Source organism: Pongo abelii, chromosome 20 (assembly GCF_028885655.2).
Source record: "Pongo abelii isolate AG06213 chromosome 20, NHGRI_mPonAbe1-v2.0_pri, whole genome shotgun sequence".
Lineage (NCBI taxonomy): Eukaryota > Metazoa > Chordata > Mammalia > Primates > Hominidae > Pongo > Pongo abelii.
Window position 1 is genome coordinate 18,884,224 of NC_072005.2, and position 25,277 is coordinate 18,909,500.

Below are 25,277 nucleotides of genomic sequence, written 5' to 3' on the forward strand. Positions count from 1 at the left end.
GTCAGAGCCCCAAACATCCTGGACTCCTGGTGGCACTGGTCAGAGGCTGGGATTAGGGCAGGAGATCACAGCCCGGCCTTGAGGGCACTAGGCTTATGGTGACCCCTGAGGAGCAGGTGAGGGGTGGCCACACCCGTCCATCATCCACCCACCCATGCCTCCAGCCTCCTTCCTCATCTAGAACACCCCCATGCTCCTGAGATGACAGCTTGCAAACCACTGCACCTCTAACCCTCTGTCTTCTGGAAGGTTTAAGCAAGGCTCAGGAAAGGGGAGGCCACGCAGCTTGCCCTGGCTTCATGGTGGGGTTGGTGGGGGACCTGCAGGGTGGGGGTGGACGGGCCTCAGCTTTCTGCTCCCAGCTCTGTGGGCTTCACCTCTCAACCTGCTGAGCCTGAGAGCAGGGAGTGTCTCCTGTCACCTCACTGGGTCCTTGGGGTCATTGGTCATGGTCCTTTCCAATTGATCCTCGATTCCGAAACCTGCCTGCCTGCCCTCCCTGAACTCCTGGTGTGACTTGGGCAGCCCGCCACCCTCTCTGAGCCTTGGCGTCCCTGGCCGTCACTTGGGGGCTGTCTAGGGGTGCCAGCCCTGGGTACAGTGGCCTCCTGCTAGGCACTCCCAGATGCTCTGTCTCCTGTCATTCTGTCCCCACCCAGCAGGCACAGACAGGCTGAAGCCAAGGACAGACAGACAGGGAATGGCTCCGGATCAGGAGGCTGGGAGGAAGGGGAAGGCCAAGGCCTCCTTCGCAGGGGTCAGAGGGCATCCATGCAGGACGCTGTGTGAGTTGGACCAACATGCACAGCTCACGGCGAGCCCTGTCTGCCTCAGTAGCGCAGGGCTCTTGGAGGAGGCTTGATGGTGGGTGGGTAGGGAGGCTGCGAGGTTAGCGTTGCTCTGACCCCGCCTGGCCTGCCCAGCACGCCTGCCCTCCCAGCACAGGGTGGGAGTGGTGGGTTCCTGTTTGAAATGATTCGTGAAGATATTGGAGAAAATCAGCATGTCAAGCAGGAGGGAGACACAGACAGCTGCACCCTGGCGGCCCCTGAGCTGAGCTGCAGTCTGTCTCCCTGTCTCTGAGTCTCTGTCCCTCTCTCCCTGGGTCTCTGTCTCCCTGTCTCTGGGTCTCTGTCCTTCTGTCTTTGGATCTCTGTCTCTGAGTCTCTGTCCCTGTTTCTGCATCTCTGTCCCTCTGTCTCTGGGTCTCTGTCCCTCTGTCTCTGGATCTCTGTCTCCCTGTCCCTGGATCTCTGTCTCCCTGCCCCTGGGTCTCTGTCTCCCTGTTTCTGGGTCTGTGTCTCCCTGTCTCTGTCATGAGACAAGGGTCATGAGAGAAGGTATCAGTGTGGTTGGAGTCTCTGTCTCCCTGTCTCTGGGTCTGTGTCTCCCTATCTCTGAGTCTCTGTGTCTTCATCTCTGGGTCTCTGTCTTTGTCTCTGGGTCTCTGTCTCCCTCTCCCTGGGTCTGTGTCTCCCTGTCTCTGAGTCTCTGGGTCTCTGTCTCCCTGTCTCTGAGTCTCTGAGTCTCTGTGTCTCCATATCTGGGTCTCTGTCTCCCTGTCTCTGAGTCTCTGTGTCTCCATATCTGGGTCTCTGTCTCCCTGTCTCTGTGTCTCTGTCTCTGGGTCTCTGTCTCTTTGTCTCTGTTGCCATCTCTGTGTCTCTGTCCCTCTGTTTCTGGGTCTCTGTCTCCCCATCTCTGTTCCTCTGTCCCAGTCTCCGGGTCTGTCAGTGGCTGAGTGTCCTGGCCTGCTGGGACACTGCGGTGGGGCCCTGCACCCACTCCTGGGCTCTCCCACTTGTCCATCCAGAAGCCATTATCTTTCCTCCACTCCCACGGGAGCCGAGGGACGCAGAGAACAGCAGGTGCCTTGGAAGGGGCGGCCCCTTATCAGGAGGGATAACCCCAGGAAGTAGCCTTGGGCAGTCTGGGGGAGAAGCAGGGCAGCCGGGCCTCAGGGGCCTCTGAGCTGTCCCACGGGAATGCTTGCTGACGTGAGCGTGGGGGCCGGAGCGTTTGAGGGCCAGCATGTGGTGCCGGAACCCAGCGACTCCATCCTGTGGGCTGGGAGCAGTCCCCGGTGCTGTGAAACATTGTGGTCACCATGGCAACAGTACTGGGGGAGCTGCCTTTGTGGAATGGGTGGGACCCTGCCTCTCTGCACCTTTTACCCTCGAGGCACGTGCCCAAGAACCAGCGAGGACTGCAGCTGCTGGTGGCCAGGGGCGGGGGTCGGGGGGGAGCAGGGGCACACTGGGCCGCGGTGTTCCCATCTTGGAGAGGGATACTGAGCCTGTGACCTCCCCGGTTGCTGGGGATTTGTGAGGCTGCGTGTGAAGACCTGTGCCTGCTTGGTGAGGTCAGAGTGGGTGGGAAGGGTCATGAGAGAAGGTGTCAGCGTGGTTGGAGAGTAGGGTGGTGGCTGTGAGGCTGAGAGGTTGGTGGTGGGATTCCAGGCCCCCCACAGCTCTGGCACCTGAGCCCCACACCATCTCCCACACTGCCTGGTCGCTGTCACCCCCACCCCTGCCACCATCTCTGCTTCCCTTCCTTTCACTGGCTCTCTGTTTCTCTCTCCCTGTATCTCTCTCCTTGTCTCTCTGGGCCTCTGTCTCCCTGTCTCTGGGTCTCTGTCTCCCTGTCTCTGGGTCTCTGTCTCCCTGTCTCTGGGTCTCTGTCTCCCTGTCTCTGGGTCTCTGTCTCCCTGTCTCTGGGCCTCTGTCTCCCTGTCTCTGGGTCTCTGTCTCCCTGTCTCTGGGTCTCTGTCTTCCTCTCTCCCTGGGTCTCTTTCTCTCCCTCTTGCTGGGTCTCTCTTTCCCTCTCCTTCTGGGTCTCTCTCCATCTGCCTCTCTCTGGGTCTCTGTCTCCCTGTCTCCCTGTCTCTAGGTATCTGTCTTCCTCTCTCTCTGGGTTTTTTTCTCCTCCTCTTGCTGGGCCTCTGTCTCTCCCTCTCCCTTTCTCTGGGTCTCTGTCTCCCTCTCTCCCTGGGTCTCTGTCTTCCTCTCTCTGGGTCTCTGTCCCCCTCTCTCTGGGTCTCTGTCTGTCCCCCTGTCTCTGGGTCCCTGTCCCCCTCTCTCTGGGTCTCTGTCTTCCTCTCTCTGGGTCTCTGTCCCCCCTCTCTGGGTCTCTGTCTGTCCCCCTGTCTCTGGGTCCCTGTCCCCCTGTCTCTGGGTCCCTGTCCCCCTCTCTCTGGGTCTCTGTCTGTCCCCCTGTCTCTGGGTCCCTGTCCCCCTCTCTCTGGGTCTCTGTCTGTCCCCCTGTCTCTGGGTCCCTGTCCCCCTCTCTCTGGGTCTCTGTCTGTCCCCCTGTCTCTGGGTCCCTGTCCCCCTCTCTCTGGGTCTCTGTCTTCCTCTCTCTGGGTCTCTGTCCCCCTCTCTCTGGGTCTCTGTCTGTCCTCCTGTCTCTGGGTCCCTGTCCCCCTCTCTCTGGGTCTCTGTCTGTCCCCCTGTCTCTGGGTCCCTGTCCCCCTCTCTCTGGGTCTCTGTCTGTCCCCCTGTCTCTGGGTCCCTGTCCCCCTCTCTCTGGGTCTCTGTCTGTCCCCCTGTCTCTGGGTCCCTGTCCCCCTCTCTCTGGGTCTCTGTCTGTCTACCTTTCTCTGGGTCCCTGTTCCCCTCTGGGTCTCTGTACCCTCTAAGTCTCTGTCCCTTTATCTCTGAATCTGTTTTTCTCTCTCTGGATATCTGTCCCCTTCTCTCTGGGTCCTGTTTTTCTTTCTCTGGGTCCTGGTTCTTCTCTGGGTCTCTGTCCCCTCTCTCTAAGTCTCTGTCACTCCCTCTCTGAGTCTCTGTTTCCCTCTCTTGCTGGATCTCAGACAAGGCTCTCAGGATGGTCTTGGTCCAGTTGCCAGCCTGGGACTGGCTGGGAGAGAGGCTAGGGAGTGGGCAGTGGCTTCTCAGCCGGCCCTGACGTCCCCTGCTGTCCCCTGAAGTACACAGCCTCTTCCCCACCCATGCACTGGGACCCTGGGGCGGCATCGCATCAGCCGGGGTGGGAGCCAATCAGCTGTGCTGCGCTGCTGTGCTCCTTCGAGCCACATGGACAATAAAACCAAAATTGGCTTTGAACGTGGAAGCGCTCTCCTCTTTGAGGGGAAGTGAGGGACTGCGCGCGTCAGAACCACCTATGAGGGGCAATGCTGGCAGGCTCCGTTCTGGCCCAAGCGCTGGGCTCCACGTGGGGGTGGGAAAGGATTTTATAAAACCCCAAAGAAATGTTTCCATGAAATTCTTTCTTGTTCTTGCCTTTTTTTTTTTTTTCTTTTTTGGACATTCCAATGAAAAGAACCGTTCTGGGGCTTTGGATCGCTTCTCGTGGGTTGGGAAGCCGACCATGGAGATGAGGCCAGCCCGGGGCCGGAGGAGGGGCACCTGCCCTGACAGGTGCGTGCCCCTCACTGTTGTCTCCCTAGGCAGCCCCCACCTCCCTCTGCTCCTGATCCTTCCACAAGGCTTCATCCCTAGGGTGCCTGGCCGCAGCCTCTGCAACTCTGAGCTTCCTGTGACCTCCCCCACGAGGCCATCGTGCCTTGGGCTGGGTTCCCCCAGAGCAGACTCTTAGGCGAGGGTTCGAGGGCCCCATGAAAGAACAGCGTGGGGAGGGAAGGAGCCTCCACAGGGTGTGTCAGTAGTGAGCAGGTGGTCCCGGGGCAACCCTTGGAGATCTCGGGAATCCCATAACAGGCGGTCCACCTGGGGGAGTTTACCCCACCCAGACTCCCTGGATGTCAGCCCCAGCACATCCCTGCACTGGGACATCTGAGAGGAGCAGGGGTGGTGTCGCCAGGGCAGACCTGGGCGTGTCCTCGGGTCCAGCACAGGCCTGGGTCTGGCTAGGGTGCCCGATGACATTCCTGGGGGGATACAGCGGCAAGCAGGTGTCAGAATGGCCCCTAGCCCGGGCCAGGCCTGTAGCGGGGGCGTGTGGCCACTCAGAGGCCAGATTCGGGCAGAGGGTGCAGCCAGGGCGGGCAGCAATGGCCTCTTGAGACGGCCCCGGCCGGGGCTGCTGACGCATTGGCTCCGATGACTCACGTGCGGGTGACCGTGACTCGAGTGGCCGTCTGGAGACTCGGACCGGCTCAGGGCCACCGCCTTCCTGGGGGCCTGTGGCCCCGCCGTGCCGGCCGCCCCCTGTCTGGACCGGCCTGAGTAATGGGTCCTTCCCCTCCTCCCAGTGGCCGGCTGGAGAGGACCTTAGTCATCAGCCCTGGCCCCGGCCCTCCCTCCTCCTCTGCCTGCCCACCTCCGCCCAGGCTGCATCTTGCTTCTCTGTCCAGGCTGGGGGACTCCTGCCCCTACTGGCCTCCTCCCTCCTTGAGTTCCCCAGGAGGGGCTGCAGCGGGGTGGGTTTGGCTTCATAGGGGCGGCAGTGAGGGTGATGTCAGGGGCCTCAGGGACAGTTGTCCCATCCCTAAGATGAGAGGAAGGAAACAGCCATGTGGAAAGTGTCAGGCATCACCGGGGCATGAGGAGGAGGCCTGGGGAGGACAAGCTGCTTCCTCCCCTCTTTGGTCCAGCGTGGGCCCTGTGCCCTGTAAACAGCAGTGGATGGGCCTCACCCTGCTTTCTGGGCCTGGGGTGTCCTAAATTCCAGATGGGAGCATCCAAATTCTCCGAGTGTGTAGTCGTCACGTGCTAGTGGCAGCCTGGGTCCCAGGGCTCTGCGTTTGCTCATCTCATCCTCCAGCGGCCCCGGGGCTGGGGAGCTGGACGGTCATTTGCCCCTGCTTTGTAGCTGAGGCCTGGGTGGTTGAGTGACTGCTGAGTTCCCAGCTAACCAGAGCTGGCTTGGCCCAGGCTGCTGGCCCCTGATGTCTCCTCTGAGATGCCCTGCCAGTCAGCTGAACTGATCCTGCCTTCTGGGTTCCGGGCACCCTCTCTGCTTGCTGGGGAACCCAGAGATCCCATGCTTGGAACACTGGCCCACCTCCCTGGTTTCCTGTTCCTCAGTCATCAGAATAGCAGGGGGCAGGGCAGCAGCCCCTTTCTTCCCCAGAGGGAGGTCCTCTCTGTCCAACTTCTCAGTTCTCCAGATATGTTCTGTGCACTCATGGGCAGATGCATATGTGTGGCACTTTGAGCCCAAATAGCATCCCACTGTGTGCACTCTGCCTCTTCCTTCCTCCTGTAGCCTTGACGTCATCCCCTGCATGCAACATCTTCCCCAGGATGCGTCAGCCTCCTCACCCATCTATAGGGCAGCCCTCACTCCAAAGGTGCTGTGATTCCACGAATCTCCTCTAAGGGTGGTTAGCTTATTTCTCGTCTGTGGCCCCTAGAGATGGTATTTGGGAAGTTTCAGAAACAGAGTTGTTGGGTAAAGGACATGAGCCTTTAGAGTGTTGCTGTGTCTACACAGCTGCCTTCCTGGGGGTCACCTTGCTTCATAAGCCCCCCGAGAATGTGCTTCCCTGACTGCAAGCGAGGCTGACTCTTACGTCCTTCTAGCCAGCTCTGCTTGCTTTCCTGGGAATCATCAGCCCACATTCTCTGTGCATCTTTCGATCTCGCTCTGTCACCCAGGCTGGAGTGCAGTGGCACAAACATGGCTCACTGCAGCCTCCACCTCCTGAGCTCAAGTGATCCTCCCACCTCAGCCTCCCAAGTAGCTGGGAACACAGGCTCACGCCAGCATGCCTGGCTAATTTGTATTGATTTCTTGATGATCTTTATATATGGAAGAGCATGGTAAATATGCTCCTAAGGACTGAGTGGCCCCATGATGAACTTGCCCCAGTGCAACGTGTTTCTTCTGATGAAAATGTACACATGCACACCTGCCTCCAAGGGCTTTACAGGAGGCACAAGAAGTCCTCCCATCCCTCCCCCCAAATCTCCTTGAACTTCTAAGGAAAAACCAGACCAAAATCAAAATGGCAAAGGCTGGCAAGGCCCATGCATTCTTCTGGGAGACAAAGTGTCCACAGAAAGGCCGGCAGGGGTCACCCAGAGCCCGATGGCACAACTCTTGCCACAGCTGCAACACAAAGCTGATCCTGGGTGATCTGACCCCTTTTGGTCCCCATTGCCTGGACTGCGTGCCCATGAGGACGGGGCCTACTTCATCTCATTTACGCAGCATCCCTGCATGCATGGGCAGGGAAGAGGAGTTTGCAAAGCCAGTGAGGCAAGCTGGGGACAAGGAGAGACGTGGTCACCTTGAGGGTCCTCAGAGGCACATGCAGGATGTGGCTTTGGCCCCAGGCAGCCTGGACACCCGTCGCAGGGTGTCGCCTGGACACCCGTCGCAGGGTGTCGGTGAGAGGGCATGGCATTCATGGGAAGCAACGAGACCCTGCCCCTGGAGATGTCCAGGCAGGTGCTGGACCCCTGTGGGGGGCTGGATAGGGGAGGGCGGCCCATGAGCCTGTGACATGCTCCTCACGAGCCTCGGAACTGGATCTGTCATGGGTCTAGGGAGAAAAGAGCCGAGGCTTGGCTCACAGCAGCAGCCTGGTCACGTGCGATTGGGGCGGATGTGTGGGGAGGGGAGGAAGGGAGGAGTGGAGGTGAGCGTCCCCTCCACTTGGCAGGGGAAAGGCCACAGGGACAAGCCAGAGTCTCAGGGTGCACCTGGACCCCTTTCCTTCCCCGCCCTCCTCAGCTTTCAGAAGGCTGCACCCCCACCCTCCCAGGCAAACACGAGGTCCGGGCTCCAGCACCCCCGGCACTGCAGCATTGCTAGCCAGCCCAGATGACCGTGGCATTGGGCTCTGAGTAGCATATGCCCTGCTTCCCCAGGGACTCAAAGGCTTTCCACTGAGCACAGGCCCCACACTGGGTCCTTCATGCTATGTCCCCACCCTCTAGGACATGCAGTGCCTTGCAGGAAGGGCTGGGGCTTGGGCAACTTCTCTGCCTGTGGTGCCTTGCAGGGCTGTGGTCAGCGCCTGGCGCTGCTGCCCCTCTCCCCAGCAGTTTGTCTTGATCACTCACCCTTTCCCAAGGGTCTCTGGGAGGGTGGCCTGAGGGGGAGGTCAGGGACCTCCGGTGGCAGCTGCTATGTTGACTGAGTGCCCACTGTGCGCCCTGTGTTTGACGTTGGCTCTTTAATGCCCACTGTGGTTTTGGGGCTGGCTGGCAGTGGGGCCAAGGAGCCTTCCGTCTCTTCCCGCTTTCTTGGAAAGATCAGTGCCCGCATTCCTGGCCCTCGCTTACGGGCAGGCGTGGGTCCCAGGAATGGGAGAGCAAATTCCAGAGGGCAGAGGCCACCAGGACAGAGCAGGGTGCCTCAGCCCGGTGGGGGTGGGGGTCTTGGAGGGGACTGATCCTGGAGGTGGCACCAGGGTCCACCCCCTGTTGTGTTCTGAGGAAGAAGTGGTGTGTTAATGGCTCCTAAGCTATTCATTCATTGATCCGTTCAACAGTTTCTCCAAATGAAATAGCAAAGGGGTGGTGGGGCTGGAGAAGAGGGGATGAGGGGGCAGTAGGGGCAGTGGGGGCTGGACCACAGAGGGCTCGTATACTCTGGGGTGCGGGGGGCTGTGGCGGGGCTTGCAGCGGACTCGAGAAGGCTCCCGTGTGCCCTTTGGTTTTTTATTGAAGTGAAATTCACGTGACATAAAACTATCTGAAAGTGGACAATTCAGTGGCATTTAGTAGATTCACAGTGGTGTGCAAACACCACCTCTATCTAGTTCCAGAACATTCTCATCCCTCCAAAAGGAGACCCTACCCCATCAGCAGTCACTCCCCCCTCCCCTCCCTCAGCCCTTGGTGGCACCCATCTGCTTCCTGTCTCTGCGGATTTGCCTGTTCTGGGCATTTCACGTCAGTGGAGTCATACACAGTGCGGCCTTTTGTGTCTGGCTTCTTGCACTGAGTGTTGTGTTCAAGGTAATAGTGTGTGTGTGAACCTCTGAGCCATGTCCCCACCTCTGCTTTCCCCACAGCACGGCCGACAAGAATGGGGCCCTCAAGTGCACCTTCTCGGCACCCAGCCACAGCACCAGCCTCCTGCAGGGTCTGGCCACCCTCCGCGCTCAGGGCCAGCTCCTCGATGTTGTGCTGACTATTAACAGAGAGGCCTTTCCTGCACACAAGGTCGTCCTGGCTGCCTGCAGCGACTACTTCAGGTAAGTGCTGGCCCCGGGCAGCTGGAAGGGGCGGCTGCCTGTGGGGACAGGGACAGGGCAGATGGCACCCACTTTCTAAAGGGGGCATGTCTCAGCGCTACCCAGGGACGGCTTCGAGGAAGAACGGCTGGTGCTGGCTGCTCTTCTTTTTTTTTTTTTTTTTTTTGAGATGGAGTCTCGCGCGCTGTTGCCCAGGCTGAAGTGCAGTAGCATGATCTCGGCTCAGTGCAACCTCTGCCTCCCGGGTTCAAGCAGTTCTCCTGCCTCAGCCTCCCGAGTATCTGGGACTACAGGCACCCGCCACCATGCCCAGCTAATTTTTTTGTATTTTTTAGTAGAGACGGGGTTTCACCATGTTGGCCAGGCTGGTATTGAACTCCTGACTTCGTGATCTGCCTGCCTTGGACTCCCAAAGTGCTGGGATTATAGGCGTGAGCCACCGCTCCGGGGCTCTTCTGATTTTAGAGAGAGGTTTAATGTCCAGTAAACCCACAGGCTTCCCTGAGTTTGCATCTTACTCTCTTTGGGCAGAACATGCCTGGAGGGACAGAGATGGCCTGTGGGCACCCACTCACTTCTACCCTGCACGCAGGGTGGCAGGGCTTGGCCAGGCTTTTGATCTGTCTTTTTTTTTTTTGAGACGAAGTCTCGCTGTGTCACCCAGGCTGGAGTGCAGTGGCACAATCTCGGCTCACTGCAACCTCCGCCTCCCGGGTTCAAGTGATTCTCCTGCCTCAGCCTCCCGAGTAGCTGGGACTACAGGCGCATGCCACCACACCTGGCTAATTTTTTTGTATTTTTAGTAGAGACAGGGTTTCACCATGTTAGCCAGGATGGTCTCGATTTCCTGACCTCATGATCCACCTGCCTCGGCCTCCCAAAGTGCTGGGGTTACAGGCGCGAGCCACTGCCCCCAGCCCGATCTGTCTTTACTTGACGACTGCTGTATGCCGGGCACTATTCTAGTCCTTGGGATGCAGCAGGGATTACAGTGAAACGGGCACAAGCCCCTGCCCTCAGGGCATCCCCTCAGGACACCTGGAGCAGGACAGCTGGGGGACTGGAGGGGCATCGAGGGCCGCAGGGACCCTGTGTCTGCCAACACCATGTCCTGGGCTCTGTCTGAGGCCCAGATGAGTTCTCCTCCCTGTCGCCCTGAGCTGTGGGCGCTTCCCCCATGTGACAGAAGAGGCCATGGCGGGCACTGTCTGTCTGTCCCTGTGCCGTGGCCGGGCCGGAAGTGAGAGCACCACAGAGCAGGGCTGTGGGGCGGGGGGTGCATTCTCCTCGTCAGCTGGGGGCTGTTGCAGGGCTGAGTGGTCTCCCTCCCTGGGTGACCAGCAGGTGAGTCTCCTTCCTGCCAGGCGGTGACCCTGCCAGAGAGAGCTGGGCCACCCTGGGGAGGTTCCCAGGCCCCAGCCCAGGTGTGCCGCTCAGCCACACGTTCCCTGAGGCCCAGGCCGCCTGCCCCGTGGGCTCAATGAGGCTGTTGTGGGGGCCGCAGCAGCCGAGCCAACTGGGGCGCCGCTTCTATTTTTATTCTGGATTTGGGGACGGGTGGGCCAGCCCAGCCAGCAATGCCCTTTAAAGGCTCCCCTGTGCTGGCACTGCAGCCAGCGAGACCTTAAAAGGCAAAGCTCCCTCCTGTCGCCGGCGACCGCCTCTGCCTTCATCGCATCATGCCCGAGGGCCAGCGGGGACCCGTGGGGACAAGCGGGGCAGGGTCTGGGGAGCTGGCAGCATACTTACTGCTCCTGGACCGCTCAGAGATGCTGAAGAGCGGCTTGTTGGGCAGATGTCAGTGGGCGGCCCCGAGATAGCGCCCTGGCAGCTGTCCTTGCCCCTGTAGCCCTGAGCCTGGCTCACATGAAGTGCAAGACTAGGGGACAGGCCTTTGTGGGTCAAATGCACAAGGGGTGTTCCCTCCTCCTCGGATGGCCATCAGGGGAGGTGCACTGGCAGAAGTGGGAGTTACTATGCCATGCCATTGCGCCTCCTGGAAGGAACCGCCCATTCCCCTGGAGCTGGGGTGCTCTCCCCTCTTCTGCTGGGGAACACCCTGAACGCTGTAGGGGAACTGTGACCTAGAACCCTGTGCCTCCCCGCTGCCCTCCCTCATGGGGGCCTGTGTCCCCTCCCACTCTCATGTTCTGCCTCCCAGAGCACAGCAGTACAAGGGCAGAGCTGGGGTCTCAATGGAGGCTGGGGACATAGCTGTTGGGTGGGAGGCGCTTCCCCGACCACCTGAGCCTGTCTCTGGAGACAGCAGTCACCCCAGCACAGCCTCCTGGTGGGGGCTGCATTCCTGGGGACCCTCATTACCTTCCCCTGTTCACATGATGGTTGTTGAGACTCAGGCTGGGCACGCCAGAGCTGCCTGCTTAGGTCAGTGAACAAGGTAGGGCTGAACTGTGGTGCACGGCACCTCCAGAGCACTGGCCTTGCAGTTCCTGAGCTCAGGTGTCAAGTGGGGCTGCAGATCTGCCCCCAGAGCCACAGGGTGTGTTCTCATCCTGCACTGCCATACCTGGCCTCTCTAACCGCACCCCCACCAGGCACATTGTGGGTGAGGCTGACCCGGGCCACCGCTCCTGCAGCTCCAACACGATCTAGTCATGAAGGGGCAGGGGCAGGGTCCTCTGCAGAGGGGCCAAGCAGGGAGTTGCTATTTATAGGAAGATGCATGGCTTGGGTGGATTCAAAATCTTTTTTTTTTTTTTTTTGCATGGTTTTTTTGTTTTTTTGTTTGTTTGAGACGGAGTCTCGCTCTTGTTGCCCAGGCTGCAGTGCAGAGGCATGATCTCGGCTCACTGCAACCTCTAGGCTGGTCTTGAACTCCTGACATCAAGTGATCCACCCACCTCGGCCTCCCAAAGTGCTAGGATTACAGGCATGAGCCACTGTGCCCAGCCTTTGCATGTTATTTTTTTTTTGTGACTTGAGTCTCACTCTGTCACCCAGGCTGGAGTGCAGTGCCATGGTCTCGATCTGCTGACCTCGTGATCCACCCACCTCGGCTTCCCAAAGTGCTGAGATTACAGGCGTGAGCCACTGTGCCTGGCCCCTTTGCATGTTTTTAATGAGCATTCCGCCTACTTTCCTCTTGCTGGCTGTGCCCTGTGTTCTGTGTCCCCAGGCCACTGTTCCCCAGGCCAGATAATTCTTGGCTGGCCAAAACGCCCCTCAGCTACTGCGAGCCACACGTTGTGTTTCTGCCCTTCAGGGCCATGTTCACCGGCGGCATGCGGGAGGCAAGCCAGGACGTCATCGAGCTGAAGGGCGTGTCGGCCCGTGGCCTGCGGCACATCATTGACTTCGCCTACAGCGCCGAGGTGACACTGGACCTGGACTGCGTGCAGGACGTGCTGGGTGCGGCCGTGTTCTTGCAGATGCTGCCCGTGGTGGAGCTGTGCGAGGAGTTCCTGAAGGCGGCAATGAGCGTGGAGACCTGCCTCAACATCGGCCAGATGGCCACCACCTTCAGCCTGGCCTCGCTGCGGGAGTCGGTGGATGCCTTCACCTTCCGGCACTTCCTGCAGATTGCCGAGGAGGAGGATTTCCTGCGCCTGCCGCTGGAGCGCCTGGTCTTCTTCCTGCAGAGCAACCGGCTGCAGAGCTGCACCGAGATCGACCTGTTCCGCGCGGCCGTCCGCTGGCTGCAGCATGACCCGGCCCGGCGGCCGCGCGCCAGCCACGTGCTCTGCCATATTCGTTTCCCGCTCATGCAGTCGTCCGAGCTGGTGGACAGCGTGCAGACGCTGGACATCATGGTGGAGGATGTGCTGTGCCGCCAGTACCTGCTGGAGGCCTTCAACTACCAGGTGCTGCCCTTCCGGCAGCACGAGATGCAGTCTCCGCGCACCGCCGTGCGCTCGGATGTGCCCTCGCTGGTCACCTTCGGCGGCACGCCTTACACCGACAGCGACCGCTCGGTCAGCAGCAAGGTCTACCAGCTGCCCGAGCCGGGAGCCCGCCACTTCCGCGAGCTCACGGAGATGGAGGTGGGCTGCAGCCACACGTGCGTGGCCGTGCTGGACAATTTTGTGTACGTGGCCGGGGGCCAGCACCTGCAGTACCGCAGCGGCGAGGGCGCAGTGGACGCCTGCTACCGCTACGACCCCCACCTGAATCGCTGGCTGCGCCTGCAGGCCATGCAGGAGAGCCGCATCCAGTTCCAGCTGAACGTGCTGTGCGGCATGGTGTACGCCACGGGCGGCCGCAACCGAGCCGGCAGCCTGGCCTCCGTGGAGCGGTACTGCCCCCGGCGCAACGAGTGGGGCTACGCCTGCTCGCTGAAGCGCCGTACCTGGGGCCACGCTGGGGCCGCCTCAGGGGGCCGCCTCTACATCTCGGGTGGCTACGGGATCTCAGTGGAGGACAAGAAGGCCCTGCACTGCTACGACCCCGTGGCCGACCAGTGGGAGTTCAAGGCGCCCATGAGCGAACCCCGCGTGCTGCACGCCATGGTGGGCGCAGGCGGCCGCATCTATGCCCTCGGGGGCCGCATGGACCACGTGGACCGCTGCTTCGATGTGCTGGCTGTGGAGTACTATGTGCCCGAGACGGACCAGTGGACCAGCGTGAGCCCCATGCGGGCCGGCCAGTCAGAGGCCGGCTGCTGCCTGCTGGAGAGGAAGATCTACATCGTCGGGGGCTACAACTGGCGGCTCAACAACGTCACGGGCATCGTACAGGTGTACAACACGGACACCGACGAGTGGGAGCGGGACTTGCACTTCCCGGAGTCCTTCGCGGGCATAGCCTGCGCCCCCGTCCTGCTGCCCCGTGCCGGGACCAGGAGGTAGCCCCCAAGACCCCCGGGACCCTGGCCTGACCGCATGTTGTCTCCAAGTGGGGCTTGGCGAGTGCACGTCTGCCTGAGAACCCCAGTGCCCCCCTTCGCCTGGGCTGCCCTTGAGGGGCCTGCCGCGTTGATAACCCCCCTCCCAGGGGTCCCTCCCTCCCTCCTTCCCAAAGCAGATCCTGGCTCCGAGTCCATCTGAGGGAGCTTGCCCGCGAAGTGTCTGAGATGTGGTGGCAGCAAATTCGTCCCCCGGGTGGTTTCCTCGCCTGGCCCCCGAGTCCCCGCGGGCTGGCGGGTGGAATCCCAGGTCTCCAGGGGGTCCCTGTGCAGCTCCATCTCACTTCTCTACGGCCTCCCAGCCCCACGGTTTCAGGCATTCAGATGTGAGCTCATCAACATCGAACCCCAAGTCGGTGGTATATGACTCACCCTCCTTCCAAGTCTCCTGCGCGCGTGTTTTTAAAATAAACTCACCCGAAACGTCCATAACACACGGACCTCCAGGAGCAGTGAGAGGTGGCTTAGAAGCCCCTGGTTTGGGGTGGGTGGAGGAGGAGGGCACGTGTCTGCCTCCCCTGGGGTGCCCTCCTTCCCCCATCCCAAGCGGCTGAGGGGAGGCCCTGGTCATGCCTCAGTTCCTGTCTTCATCTGCTTTCCGGAGGAAAAACCATATCAACTCCTAGAAACGGTCCTTAGGAGCTTTGGACCTTCCATTTGGCACTAAGCATCTTGTGGGGCCTTAACTGGCTGAGACATCCCGGCCCTCTTCATTTGCCCAGTTGGCCGGGCGGTCCCCTTCCTGCAATTGGAGGGCGACGCTAACTTCAGAATCCCATAGTGTCGCTTGCCGCAGGTCTGGTGGGGCGTCTTTTTTCTCCTCCCTCCTTTCCACCCCTCTGTGCCCCGCCACTCCCTGACCTGCCCTGTTTTTGGGTCAACATTGCTACGGAGCCAGCAGTGAGGCCTTTCCCTTCAAGGGCTCTGTGGCATCTCTGGCCACATTTGTTTTAATGTCTGAACCTCTAAACCTTTTCTTTTTGATTGGTTTTACTGTTTTTAAGAAGCCAGCACTGCTGTCTCATAGATGGGATTTGTACTCTTGGGGCAACTTAAAGTGTCTCTCTCGCTGCTAACAGACGATTGATGTCTTGTCTCTGTGACCCACTCACCATGTAAAGAATTAACCTCCTATCTTAGCAGACGTCGTCTCCTAATATTTCCCTTTATTTAATAAAAATGTTATGGTGAAGAGATGGAGCCGGCCCAGCACCGAGCTTGTGCGGCTTGGGTCTGATTGGTCACAGATTCCTCGTGTGTCCTCCGCGTGTCTGGGGGCTCCTCTCCCCCGCCTCAGCCTTTTCCAGCCTTTCAGAGGAGTTGGCAGGGGGCTGGGCTTTGGCTCAGGGGCACAGAGGCAGCAGGAAGTATGGCCAGGACTTTCACCCTGGCGTTTTTTGTTGTTGGTTTTTTTGTTTTTTTGAGACGGAGCCTCACTCTGTCACCCAGGCTGGAGTGCAGTGGCGTGATCTCGGCTCACTGCAACCTCTGCCTCCTGGGTTCAAGCAATTCACCTGCCTTAGCCTCCCAAGTAGCCAGGATTACAGACGCACACCAGCACACCTGGCTAATTTTTGTATTTTTAGTACAGACGGGGTTTCACCATGTTGGCCAGGCTGGCCTTGAACTCTTGACCTCAGGTGATCCACCTGCCTCTGCCTCCCAAAGTGCTGGGATTACAGGTGTGAGCCACCATGCCCGGCCCACCTTGGCACTTTGGAAGAGCCTTCAGCCCCCTACTCTCATCATGGCCGGCCAAACTATGAACCGGGCCGCCCAGAGCAGGCCACTTATCAGTTGCAGTTAGCGGAGAAAGCCTGATGTTCCCGGACGGCCTTCCTAGAAGGGAGGCCCTGGGATATCACACACACATGGATCTGCATAAGTTGCTGCGCGTGCATGCCTGGCGCTTCTGTGTGGCAGCCATCGGGGCTGGGGTAACACTAGAGGCTGAAGGGGTGGGCAGTGCTAAAATAGGAACATGATTGGGAACCTAAAAGAAGCCTACACTGTCAGGGGCATCGAAATGAAAGCCGAGTTCCCCGGGGACTTACCAGAACATTCCAGCCCCACCCCCGACCTGAGCTCCCCCAAAGAGAACCCTTCCCCACTGGAGGCATGGCCCCTTCAGGGGGGCAGTGAGAAGCTTTGCCAGCTGCAAGTCCCCCGGATCAGCTCACACCTCAGAACATCTTGTCCCCAATGAGCTGGCAGGGGCGCCGGCCCAGGGCGGGGGGCGCTGCTGTATCTAACCGGATCGATTGTGCATAACCGTCTAGGCCGGTTCATGGAATGTTCGTGGGGCCCCCTGCCCCTCCCTCAGCCTCCTCCCGCATCCCCCCAAGAAAGGAAAATTATTTTTCGTATTGTAAACTTTAAACATGAAAAAGCTGTTTTTAATTTAGCAGAAACTGGCTTGAATCTTCACTTTGTGAACGTTTGTGTCCTTCAGAGGCAGAATACGCCTGCGCACACTCGCACATCCTCACGCACACACCTGCACACGCATGCCGCAACACGCACATTCACATGGCCGTACTCGTGCACGCCTGCACACGCATGCTTGTCCATACTCACGCATTGCAACGCGTTCACACGCTCACCCACACACGGTGAAACACAAGCTCACACATATGCACACACACACATATCTGTGCATGCACCCCTGGACCAGCGTAGCCCACTGTGCCTGGTGGCCCAAAGGGGTCTGGAGCCCAGCACCGCCCCGAGCCTAGGGGAAACCTGTCTACTTCCAGATGCCCTGCCTACTCGCTGAGGCCTGGACGCCAGCCGCAGGAGCCTCCCTCGCACCTGGGCTCAGGCTGTGGGAAAACGCTGTCTCTCGGGACGGTCGGATGCAGGCCCGCAAGAGGGAGGCCAAGTGCGACTTCTGGGGCCTCTCAGCAAGTGAGGGCCAAGGGGGCCTCTGGGGAGCCGTGTGAGGTGGGAATCCGCCCCGGACCTGGCCAGCTTGGAAACCCGCCCCTGGCTCTGTCTCCGAGGAAGCAGCTCCAGCTGGTCCGTTCTCACGGGCCCTGGAGATTCACTTTGCACGGTGCAGCCTCGGGTCCTGCTCTTCCTCGGGGCGCCCGGCCGTGGATCTCAGCGGCCCGGTGCCTAACACAGAGCCTGGCACAGACGGAGCATAGCTCAAATGTTTGCTGCGCAAAGGAGAGGTGCTGGGGCGGGAAGGTGAGGGCAGCCTTCTTCACACTAGTGGCTGTGGGCACCTTCTGTGTGCAAACCCCAGGGAAAGGAGGGCACCAAGCCGTGCTCCACCCCCAGCAAGGCCCCTGCTTTGTTCTCGTCTTCCTGTCACTCTCATTCTGGTGGCCAGCCGGGCAGCCATTCCTCCCTCCTCACCATCAGATCCCTGATTTGGTGCCAGCAGCAACGTGCCCAGCCTCCGGGGTTAAGATTCAGCTGAGCCGTTCTTGGCAATGCCTTTTGCCGGGGTTGTTTGCAATCTGGGCGTGTTTCCCAGCTCTGGCCAGCAAGCTTGAAGGGGTCGGGTGTTTCTGGACAAGGGAGAGAGAGGCCTTGTTGCCCCCTTCCCTCCCTTACTGCTTCTTATGAGGACACAATGCCAGGGGCTTCTGCAGCCATCTTGTGGCCAGGAGGAGCAAGTTAAGAGAGCACACTCAGGCTGGGCGCGGTGGCTCACGCCTGTAATCCCAGAGCTTTAGGAGGCCAAGGCAGGAGGATTGCTTGAGTCCAAGAGTTCAAGACCAGCCCTGAGTGACATAGTGAGAACTTATCACTACAAAAAAAAAAAAAAAAAGAAAAAAAAAGCTCGTCAGGGTGGTGCACGCCTGTAGTCCCAGCTACTCGGAGAGGCTGAAGTGGGAGGATCACCTGAGCCCAGGAGTTCTAGGCTGCAAGGAGCTGTGATTGCACCACTGCTCTCCAGCCTGTTTTTCTGAGCCTGGTTTTCCAGCCTTCTCATCACTTCTGTGAGCTACCAAACAATTTTTTGTTGTTGTTTTTTTTTTGAGATGGAGTCTACTCTGTTGCCCAGGCTGGAGTGCAATGGCGCCATCTCAGTTCATGGCAACCTCTGCCTCCCAGGTTCAAGCAATTCTCCTGCCTCAGCCTCCTGAGTAGCTGGGATTACAGGTGCACGCCACTACTCCTGGCTAATTTTTGTATTTTTGGTACAGACGAGGTTTCGCCGCCTTGGCCAGGCTGGTCTTGAACTCCTGACCTCAAGTGATCTGCCCACCTTGGTCTCTCAAAGTGCTGGGATTACAGGCGTGAGCCACCACGCCTGGCCTTTTTCTTTTTTTAATAGAGACAGAGTCTCACTATGTTGTCCAGGTGGGTTTTGAACTCCTGGGCTCAAGCAACACTCCTGCCTTGGCCTCCCAAAGTGCCGGGATTATAGGCATGAGCCACCGTACCTAGCCAACCAACCAGTTTTGCAATATACACATTGGCTATTTAAATTGTCCAGGCCGGATGCAGCGGCTCATGCCTGTAATCCCAGCACTTTGGGAGGCTGAGACGGGCAGATCACTTGAGGTCAGGAGTTCAAGACCAGCCTGGCCAACATGGTGAAACCCTGCCTCTACTAAAAATACAAAAATTAGCCAGGTGTGGTGATTCATGCCTGTAATCCCAGCTACTCAGGAGGCTGAGGCAGGAGAATTGCTTGAACCTGGGAGGCGGAGGTTGCAGTGAGCCAAGATTGCACCACTGCACTCTAGCCCGGGCAACAGAGTAAGACTCCACCTCAAAAAAAATTTAAGTAAATAAATTGTCTAGAGTCAGTTTCTGTTGCTTACAAGTAAAAACCCTGACATGAGATGGGAATACTCCAGCATCTGACACATTGACATTATAATTTTGGAACTGTTTGGTGACAAGCATATCTGGCCATTAGTGTTTTCGGCAGTGCAGACATTATCTCTCATAATAAGGAGACTGGAGGTCAGAGGTGCCGGGATGTTATGACTGGTGGCCCGTGATTTCTGGGAGGGGACACGACTATGCCTCTCTCTTTTCTTTTCTTTTCTTTTTTTTTTTTTTTTTGGTTTAGAGACTGTATTCCCAGCACTTTGGGAGGCTGAGGCAGGCAGATCTCTTGAGCTCAGGAGTTGGAGACCAGCAACACAGCAAAACCCCGTCTCTACAAAAAATAGAAGAATTAGCCTGGCAGAGTGGCGTGCACCTGTAGTCCCAGCTACACAGGAGGGTGAGGTGAGGATAGCTTGAGCCCCAGAGATCAAGGCTGCAGTGAGCTGTGATTGTGCCACTGCACTCCAGCCTGGGTAACACAGTGAGACCCTGTCTCAAAAAAAAAAAAAAAAAAAAAAAAGAAAAGAAAAAAGTAAACAAGGGAATCAAAGGGGTGAGGCAGCTAGGCCTTCAGCTGAAATTATGCCAGAGGACGATCCTGCCACCACTGCAGAATCCAGACGCCTCCGTTGGCACTGCCATCTGCCCTGGGCACTCAGCCACAGCTGCCCCTAGAAAACAGATGGTCCTGCCCTGATGCTGTTTCTCTGTAGCACTTGTGCCTGCATGGAAACATCCTAGAGGCCCAGCCAGTATCCCACGCCATTCCCCAGCTGTCCCAGGAGTGGTGAAAGTGAGTACATTCGTGTGTATTAGTCAGCCACTGCTGTGCAACAAACACCCCCAAGTCTCAATGGCATACAACAATAAGCGTTTGTTTTTCACATGTCTGTGAGTCAGCAGAGGTGGTGTCTGCTCTAGGCTGGCCTTGGCTGGGCAGCTCTGCTTCCAGGTGCAAGGATGCAGAGTGGCCCAGAGGCCCTGCTCCACGGGTTCTTGCCTCCTGCTGGAACAGCAGCTAGCCAGGGCACATTTTCCTCCTGCAGGTGTCTGAGGACAAGTGGAATCACGTGAGGCCTCGTAGGGTCTCAATTCGGGACTCACATACTATCACATCTGCCCATAAGTCTTTTTTTTTTTTTTTTTTTTTTTGAGATGGAGTCTTGCTCTGTCACCCAGGCTGGAGTGCAGTGGCACAATCATGGTTCACTGCAGCCTCGACCTCCTGGGCTCAAGTGATACTCCCACTTTAGCCTCCTGACTAGCTAGAACTATATGCTCATGCCACCAAGAGCAGCTTATTCATGTATTTATTTATTTGAGACTGAGTCTCGCTCTGTCACCCAGGCTAGAGTGCAGTGGCGCAATCTCGGCTCACAGCAACCTCTACCTCCCAAGATCAAGCAATCAAGTGATTCTCTTGCCTCAGCCTCTTGAGTAGCTGGGATTACAGGTATGTGCCACCACGCCTGGTGTAAGTTTTGTATTTTTAGTAGAGACGGGGTTTCGCTTTGTTGGCCAGGCTGGTCTCGAACTCCTGGCCTCAAGTGATCCACCTGCCTCGGCCTCCCAAAGTGCTGGGATTACAGGCATGAGCCACTATGCCTGACCTGCCCATAAGTCTTTGGCCAAGCAAATGACATGGCTGAGCCCCACATCCGGAATGGGGAAGTGTCTTCCACCTGGAAGGAAGAACTGTAGAGGGCAGGGACGCAGGAATAGGTGGGAACCGGGGCCAATAGTTCGATGGGTCACCCTTGGCTTGGGGGCCTCTCTTGTTAGCAGGGTGACCAACTTCCCTCTGTGGGGGGACTCCCCAAACTTGGATGGGGACCCTGACGCTGGCAACCAAAAAGAAAAGCCCATTCTGCATCTCCTTAGCAGCCACTGCCCCCTGGAGGTCGAGGTATCTCTCTCTTTTTTTTGTTTGTTTGTTTCAGGTGAGTGGGGGCTGTGAGTGCCCCAGGCTCTTGGACAGCAGGATGGGGGTCTGGATGTGGGGAGGTCGGTGGGGCCTTGGCCAAGTTTCAGGGCATGGACACTGTAGGTGTCCCTGGGAGCATGCCCCAGTCTCTCTATGTTGCCCAGGCTGGTTTCAAACTCCTGAGCTCAAGCAGTCCTCCTGCCTCTGCCTCCCAAAGTGCTGAGAATATAGGCACAAGCCAATGCGACCAGCCAACCAACGAGTTTTCCAACACACACTTCAGCTATCTACCCCTCAGCGCAAGTGGCTGGGTCCCTAGACTTGAACCCTGGGTCCCCCGCCTGCCCAGTTCCAGCCTCTCAGTACCCTCCTTGGCAGCCCACCCCGTCCCACCCTTCACCCACCACTCAAGCCTGGGTGAGAGGACGAGGGGCCTGGGTCCTCCTGTAACCTTATCGTAAGGAGGGGCATTGCTGGCTTCTCTTGGGTCCTTTCCCTCTCTCTTCATGATCAGACCTGGCTTTTGCTTTGCCTTTTAAAAACTCTGTACGATGAGAGCCTCTTTTGGAAGTCAAAGACAGACCAGGGATTGTTTTCCTCTTTGCCTCTCAGCTCCAATGGCCCTAATTCACCTCCACACGACGTGGGTACCCCAAATCGACTAAGATCCCATATAAGGAAGAGCTGAGAAGCAAAGCATGAAAACTAACATTGCAAAGTAGCGTTTTGCTTTCCTAACAGTTGCTGAGTGCTTGGATGAAGCAGGCACTGAGCTAAGTGCTTTCCATGTGTTATCTGTTTAATCTTTCCAAGAGCCTGCTATGAGGAGCACCACTGTCCACATTTAGCAGAGGAGGGCAGTGAGGCTCAGAGAGGTGAAGACAGTTTTCCATTGTCACACAGCTTGACAACTGATAAGTGTTGGACCGCACAGAAATGCTCAAGAGTTTCTTGATCTCCCGGGTCAAGCGATTCTCCTTCCTCAGCCTCCCAAGTAGCTGGGTTTACAGGCGTGCGCCACCACGCGCAGTTAATGTTTTTTTGCATTTTTAGTAGAGACGGGGTTTCACTGTGTTGGCCAGGCTGGTCTCAAACTCCTGACCTCAGGTGATCCACCCGCCTCAGTCCCCCAAAGTGCTGACATTACAGGTGTGGAGGTGGAGGTTCCAGTGAGCCGAGTTCGCACCACTGCACTCCAGCCTGGGTGACAGAGCAAGACTCTGTCTTAAAAACACACAAACGAATGAACAAAAACACATAAGAAATCACGTGTGTCTTTGCCCTTTCCACATTCCACAGGTCCACAGGGAACTCTGGCCTGGCCCTGGCCTCTTTGGGAAAGGTGAACATAATTTCATCTCAATCTATAAGGGATCAGATGAGACCGCACAAACAGCTGCCTTCAGAGAGTGGGATGTTTCTGGGTCATGGGAAGAGACACTGGAGGTCCACTTCAGCTAGACCCTTCAGGAGGGTCTCTCAGAGCAGAGGCCTCCAAGTCGAGAAGGAGCCAGCCACGAAAGCATCTTGGAGGCACGCAATCCAGGCAGAGGGAACAGCTAAGAAGCCCATGTGGCTGGAGCGAGAGCCGAGCCGAGCATAAGCATGTGGAGCTGCCAAGGAGGAGGGTATTTTTTTTTTTTTAATTTAAGATGGAGTCTCACTCTGTCGCCCAGGCTGGAGTGCAATGGTGCGATCTCGGCTCACTGCAACCTCCACCTCCCAGGTTCAAGCGATTCTCCTGCCTCAGCCTCCCGAGTAGCTGGGATTACAGGCACCCACCATCATGCCTAGCTAATTTTTGTATTTTTTTTTTTTAAGAGACAGGGTTTCACCATGTTGGCCAGGCTGGTCTTGAACTCCTGAGCTCAGGTGACCCACCCGCCTCTGCCTCCCAAAGTGCTGGGATTACAGGCATGAGCCACTGCGCCAAGCCTTTAGATTTTTTTTTTTTTAAAGTGCGATGGGAGTGTGGGATCTGCCCTGCTTTGCAAAGCCCGTAGGGCTGTTGTGAGGAGCAGTGTTGGACCACACTGGGTGGCAGCAAGTTCCTTTGATGAAGGAAGAAAGTGAAAACCTCAGGGTTGGATTCTGCCCGGGTCAGTGGACACTGAAGCCTCACCCTTCTCAGGGCTGGGGGTCAGTGGAGCAAGAAGGGGGGCTTGGGCTGCTGTCTGGCCATTGCACAATGAGCGGGCTGGCTGCTTCCTCTGACTCATCACCAGGGTTTAGGATGGATCAAGTTTCACGCCAGGCGGGCTGCGGGGTGAATGGGGGTGAGTAGGAAGAGCAGCAGACTTACTTCTGCACATGCCCAGGATGGCTCCTTGCTGTAACCCTTGCTAGTCCCCAAAATCTTTTCCATCTTCCTGTGTCTGGAAACTGGCTTAGTGCAGCTATATGTAAGTGATCAGGGTAAGTGGCATTTATGGAGCACCTCTTAGGAGCGAGACACATATTAACATATGTTAACATACTAACATATTAACGTATGTTGACACATATTGATTTCATTTAAAGCCTACAGGGCCAGGCGCGATGGCTCACGCCTATAATCCCAGCACTTTGCGAAGCCGAGCCAGGAGGATCACTTGAGGTCAGGAGTTCGAAAGCAAGCTGGCCAACATGGCGAAACCCCGTCTCTACTAAAAATACAAAAAGTAGCCGGGTGTGGTGGCCTACGCCTGTAGTCACAGCTACTCAGGAGGCTGAGGCAGGAAAATCGCTTGAGCCTAGGAGGTGAAGGCTGCAGTGAGCCGAGATCTCGCCACTGTATGCCAGCCTGGGCGACAGAGTGAAACTCCATCTCAAAACAAAAGAAAAAATTAGCTAGACATCGTGGTACACACCTGTAATCTCAGCTACTCGGGAGGCTGAAGTAGGAGGAGAATTGCTTGAACCCGGGAGGCCGCGGTTGCAGTGAGCTGAGATCGAGATCGCAACACTGCACTCCAGCTTGGGTAACAGAGCGAAACTGTGTCTCAAAAAAGAAACAAAGAAAAGAAAAGATACATGTAGTTGATTAGGGTAACTGGCATCAATTATGGAGCACTTCTTAGAAGTAAGGCAGTTGACACTTATTAACTTTATTTATTTATTTATTTATTTGAGATGGAGTTTCACTTTTGTTGCCCAGGCTGGAGTGCAATGGCGCGATCTTGGCTCACTGCAACCTCCGCCTCCTGGGTTCAAGCGATTCTCTTGCCTCAGCCTCCCGAGTAGCTGGGATTACAGGCATGTGCCACCACTCCCGGTTAATATTGTATTTTTAGTAGAGACGGGGTTTCTCCATGTTGGTCAGGCTGGTCTCAAACTCCTGACCTCAGGTGAGCCGCCCGCCTCGGCCTCCCAAAGTGCTGGGATTACAGGCATGAGCCACCACGCCCGGCTAACTTCATTTAAAGCCTACAAAACTCAGTGTGTGGAAACAGCTGAGGTCGGCTGTGAGGCCTGAGTTTTGGTGCATAAGTTGCTAGGGCAGCTGCTATCCCTGCTCTGTTTTTATTTCTTCTCTGACCTCACAGGATGCTGTCAAGAACTAGAAGCCGGTCGGGCGTGGTGGCTCATGCCTATAATCCCAGCACTTTGGGATGCCAAGGCGGGAGTATCATCTGAGGTCAGGAGTTCGAGACCAGCCTGACCAACATGGTGAAACCCCGTCTCTACTAAAAATACAAAAATTAGCTGGGCGTAGCGGCGCACGCTTGTAGTCCCAGCTGCTCTAGAGGCTGATGCAGGAGAATCACTTGAACCTGTGAGGCGGAGGTTGCAGTGAGCCAAGATCGTACCACTGCATTCTAGCCTGGGAGACCTAGCGAGACTCTGCTTTAAAAAAAAAAAAAAAAAAGAACTGGAAGCCACATATGTAGCAGGCCCAGTCTTGCATTGGACTCACAGAAGCTGCAGTCTCAGTCAGAACCAAGAACAGAAAAAAAACTTGAAATAGATTTAGGCAGGCCAGGCACGGTGGTGCACACCTGTAATCTCAGCACTTTGGGAGGCTGAGGGGGGCGGATCACTTGAGCCCAGGAGTTTGAGACCAGCCTGAGCAACAGGTTGAATCCTGTCTCTACAAAAACCACAAAACATTAGCCAGGCATGATGGTGCACACCTGTAGTCCCAGCTACCTGGAAGGCTGAGGTGGGGGGATCACCTGAGCCTAAGGGTTGGGGCTTCAGTGAGCATGATCATGCCACTGCACTCCAGCCTGGGCAACAAAGTGAGACCCTGTCTGAAAAAACAAACAAACAAACAAGAATACAAGTAGACAAGCACAAAAGGGAATAAATTTTTGGCCTACATAACTGAAAAGGCAGGTGAGTCTAGCTTTAGGAATGGCTGGATCCAGAAGCTCAGGCTGGAGTACAGTAGTGTGATCTCGGCTCACTGCAACCTCTGCCTCCTGGGTTCAAGCTGTTCTCCTGCCTCAGCCTCTCAAGTAGCTGGGATTAGAGGCATGTGCCACCATGCCCAGCTAATTTTGTATTTTTAGTAGAGATGGGGTTTTACTATGTTGGTCAGGCTGGTCTCAAGCTCCTGACCTCAAGTGATCCACCCACCTTGGCCTCCCAAAGTGCTGGGATTACAGTTGTGAGCCACCGTGCCAGGCCTGGCTCTG

The 25,277-nt window shown here is 57.1% G+C and overlaps 1 protein-coding gene across 2 annotated transcripts in view; it reads left to right on the forward strand.

Annotated features, from left to right (window-relative positions):
* KLHL26 (kelch like family member 26) overlaps positions 1-16,348 on the forward strand; it is a 35,337-nt gene extending 18,989 nt beyond the window's left edge. The window contains exons 2-4 of one of the 2 annotated variants that reach the window (XM_024238209.3): positions 4,285-4,382; positions 8,894-9,076; positions 12,300-16,348. In XM_024238209.3, coding sequence (XP_024093977.1) covers positions 4,333-4,382; positions 8,894-9,076; positions 12,300-13,881 — 1,815 coding nt within the window. In that variant the 5' untranslated portion in view covers positions 4,285-4,332 and the 3' untranslated portion in view covers positions 13,882-16,348. The remainder of the gene's footprint in view (positions 1-4,284; positions 4,383-8,893; positions 9,077-12,299) is intronic. The other variant, XM_024238208.3, reaches the window with a different exon arrangement.
* The last annotated feature ends 8,929 nt before the right edge of the window (positions 16,349-25,277 follow it).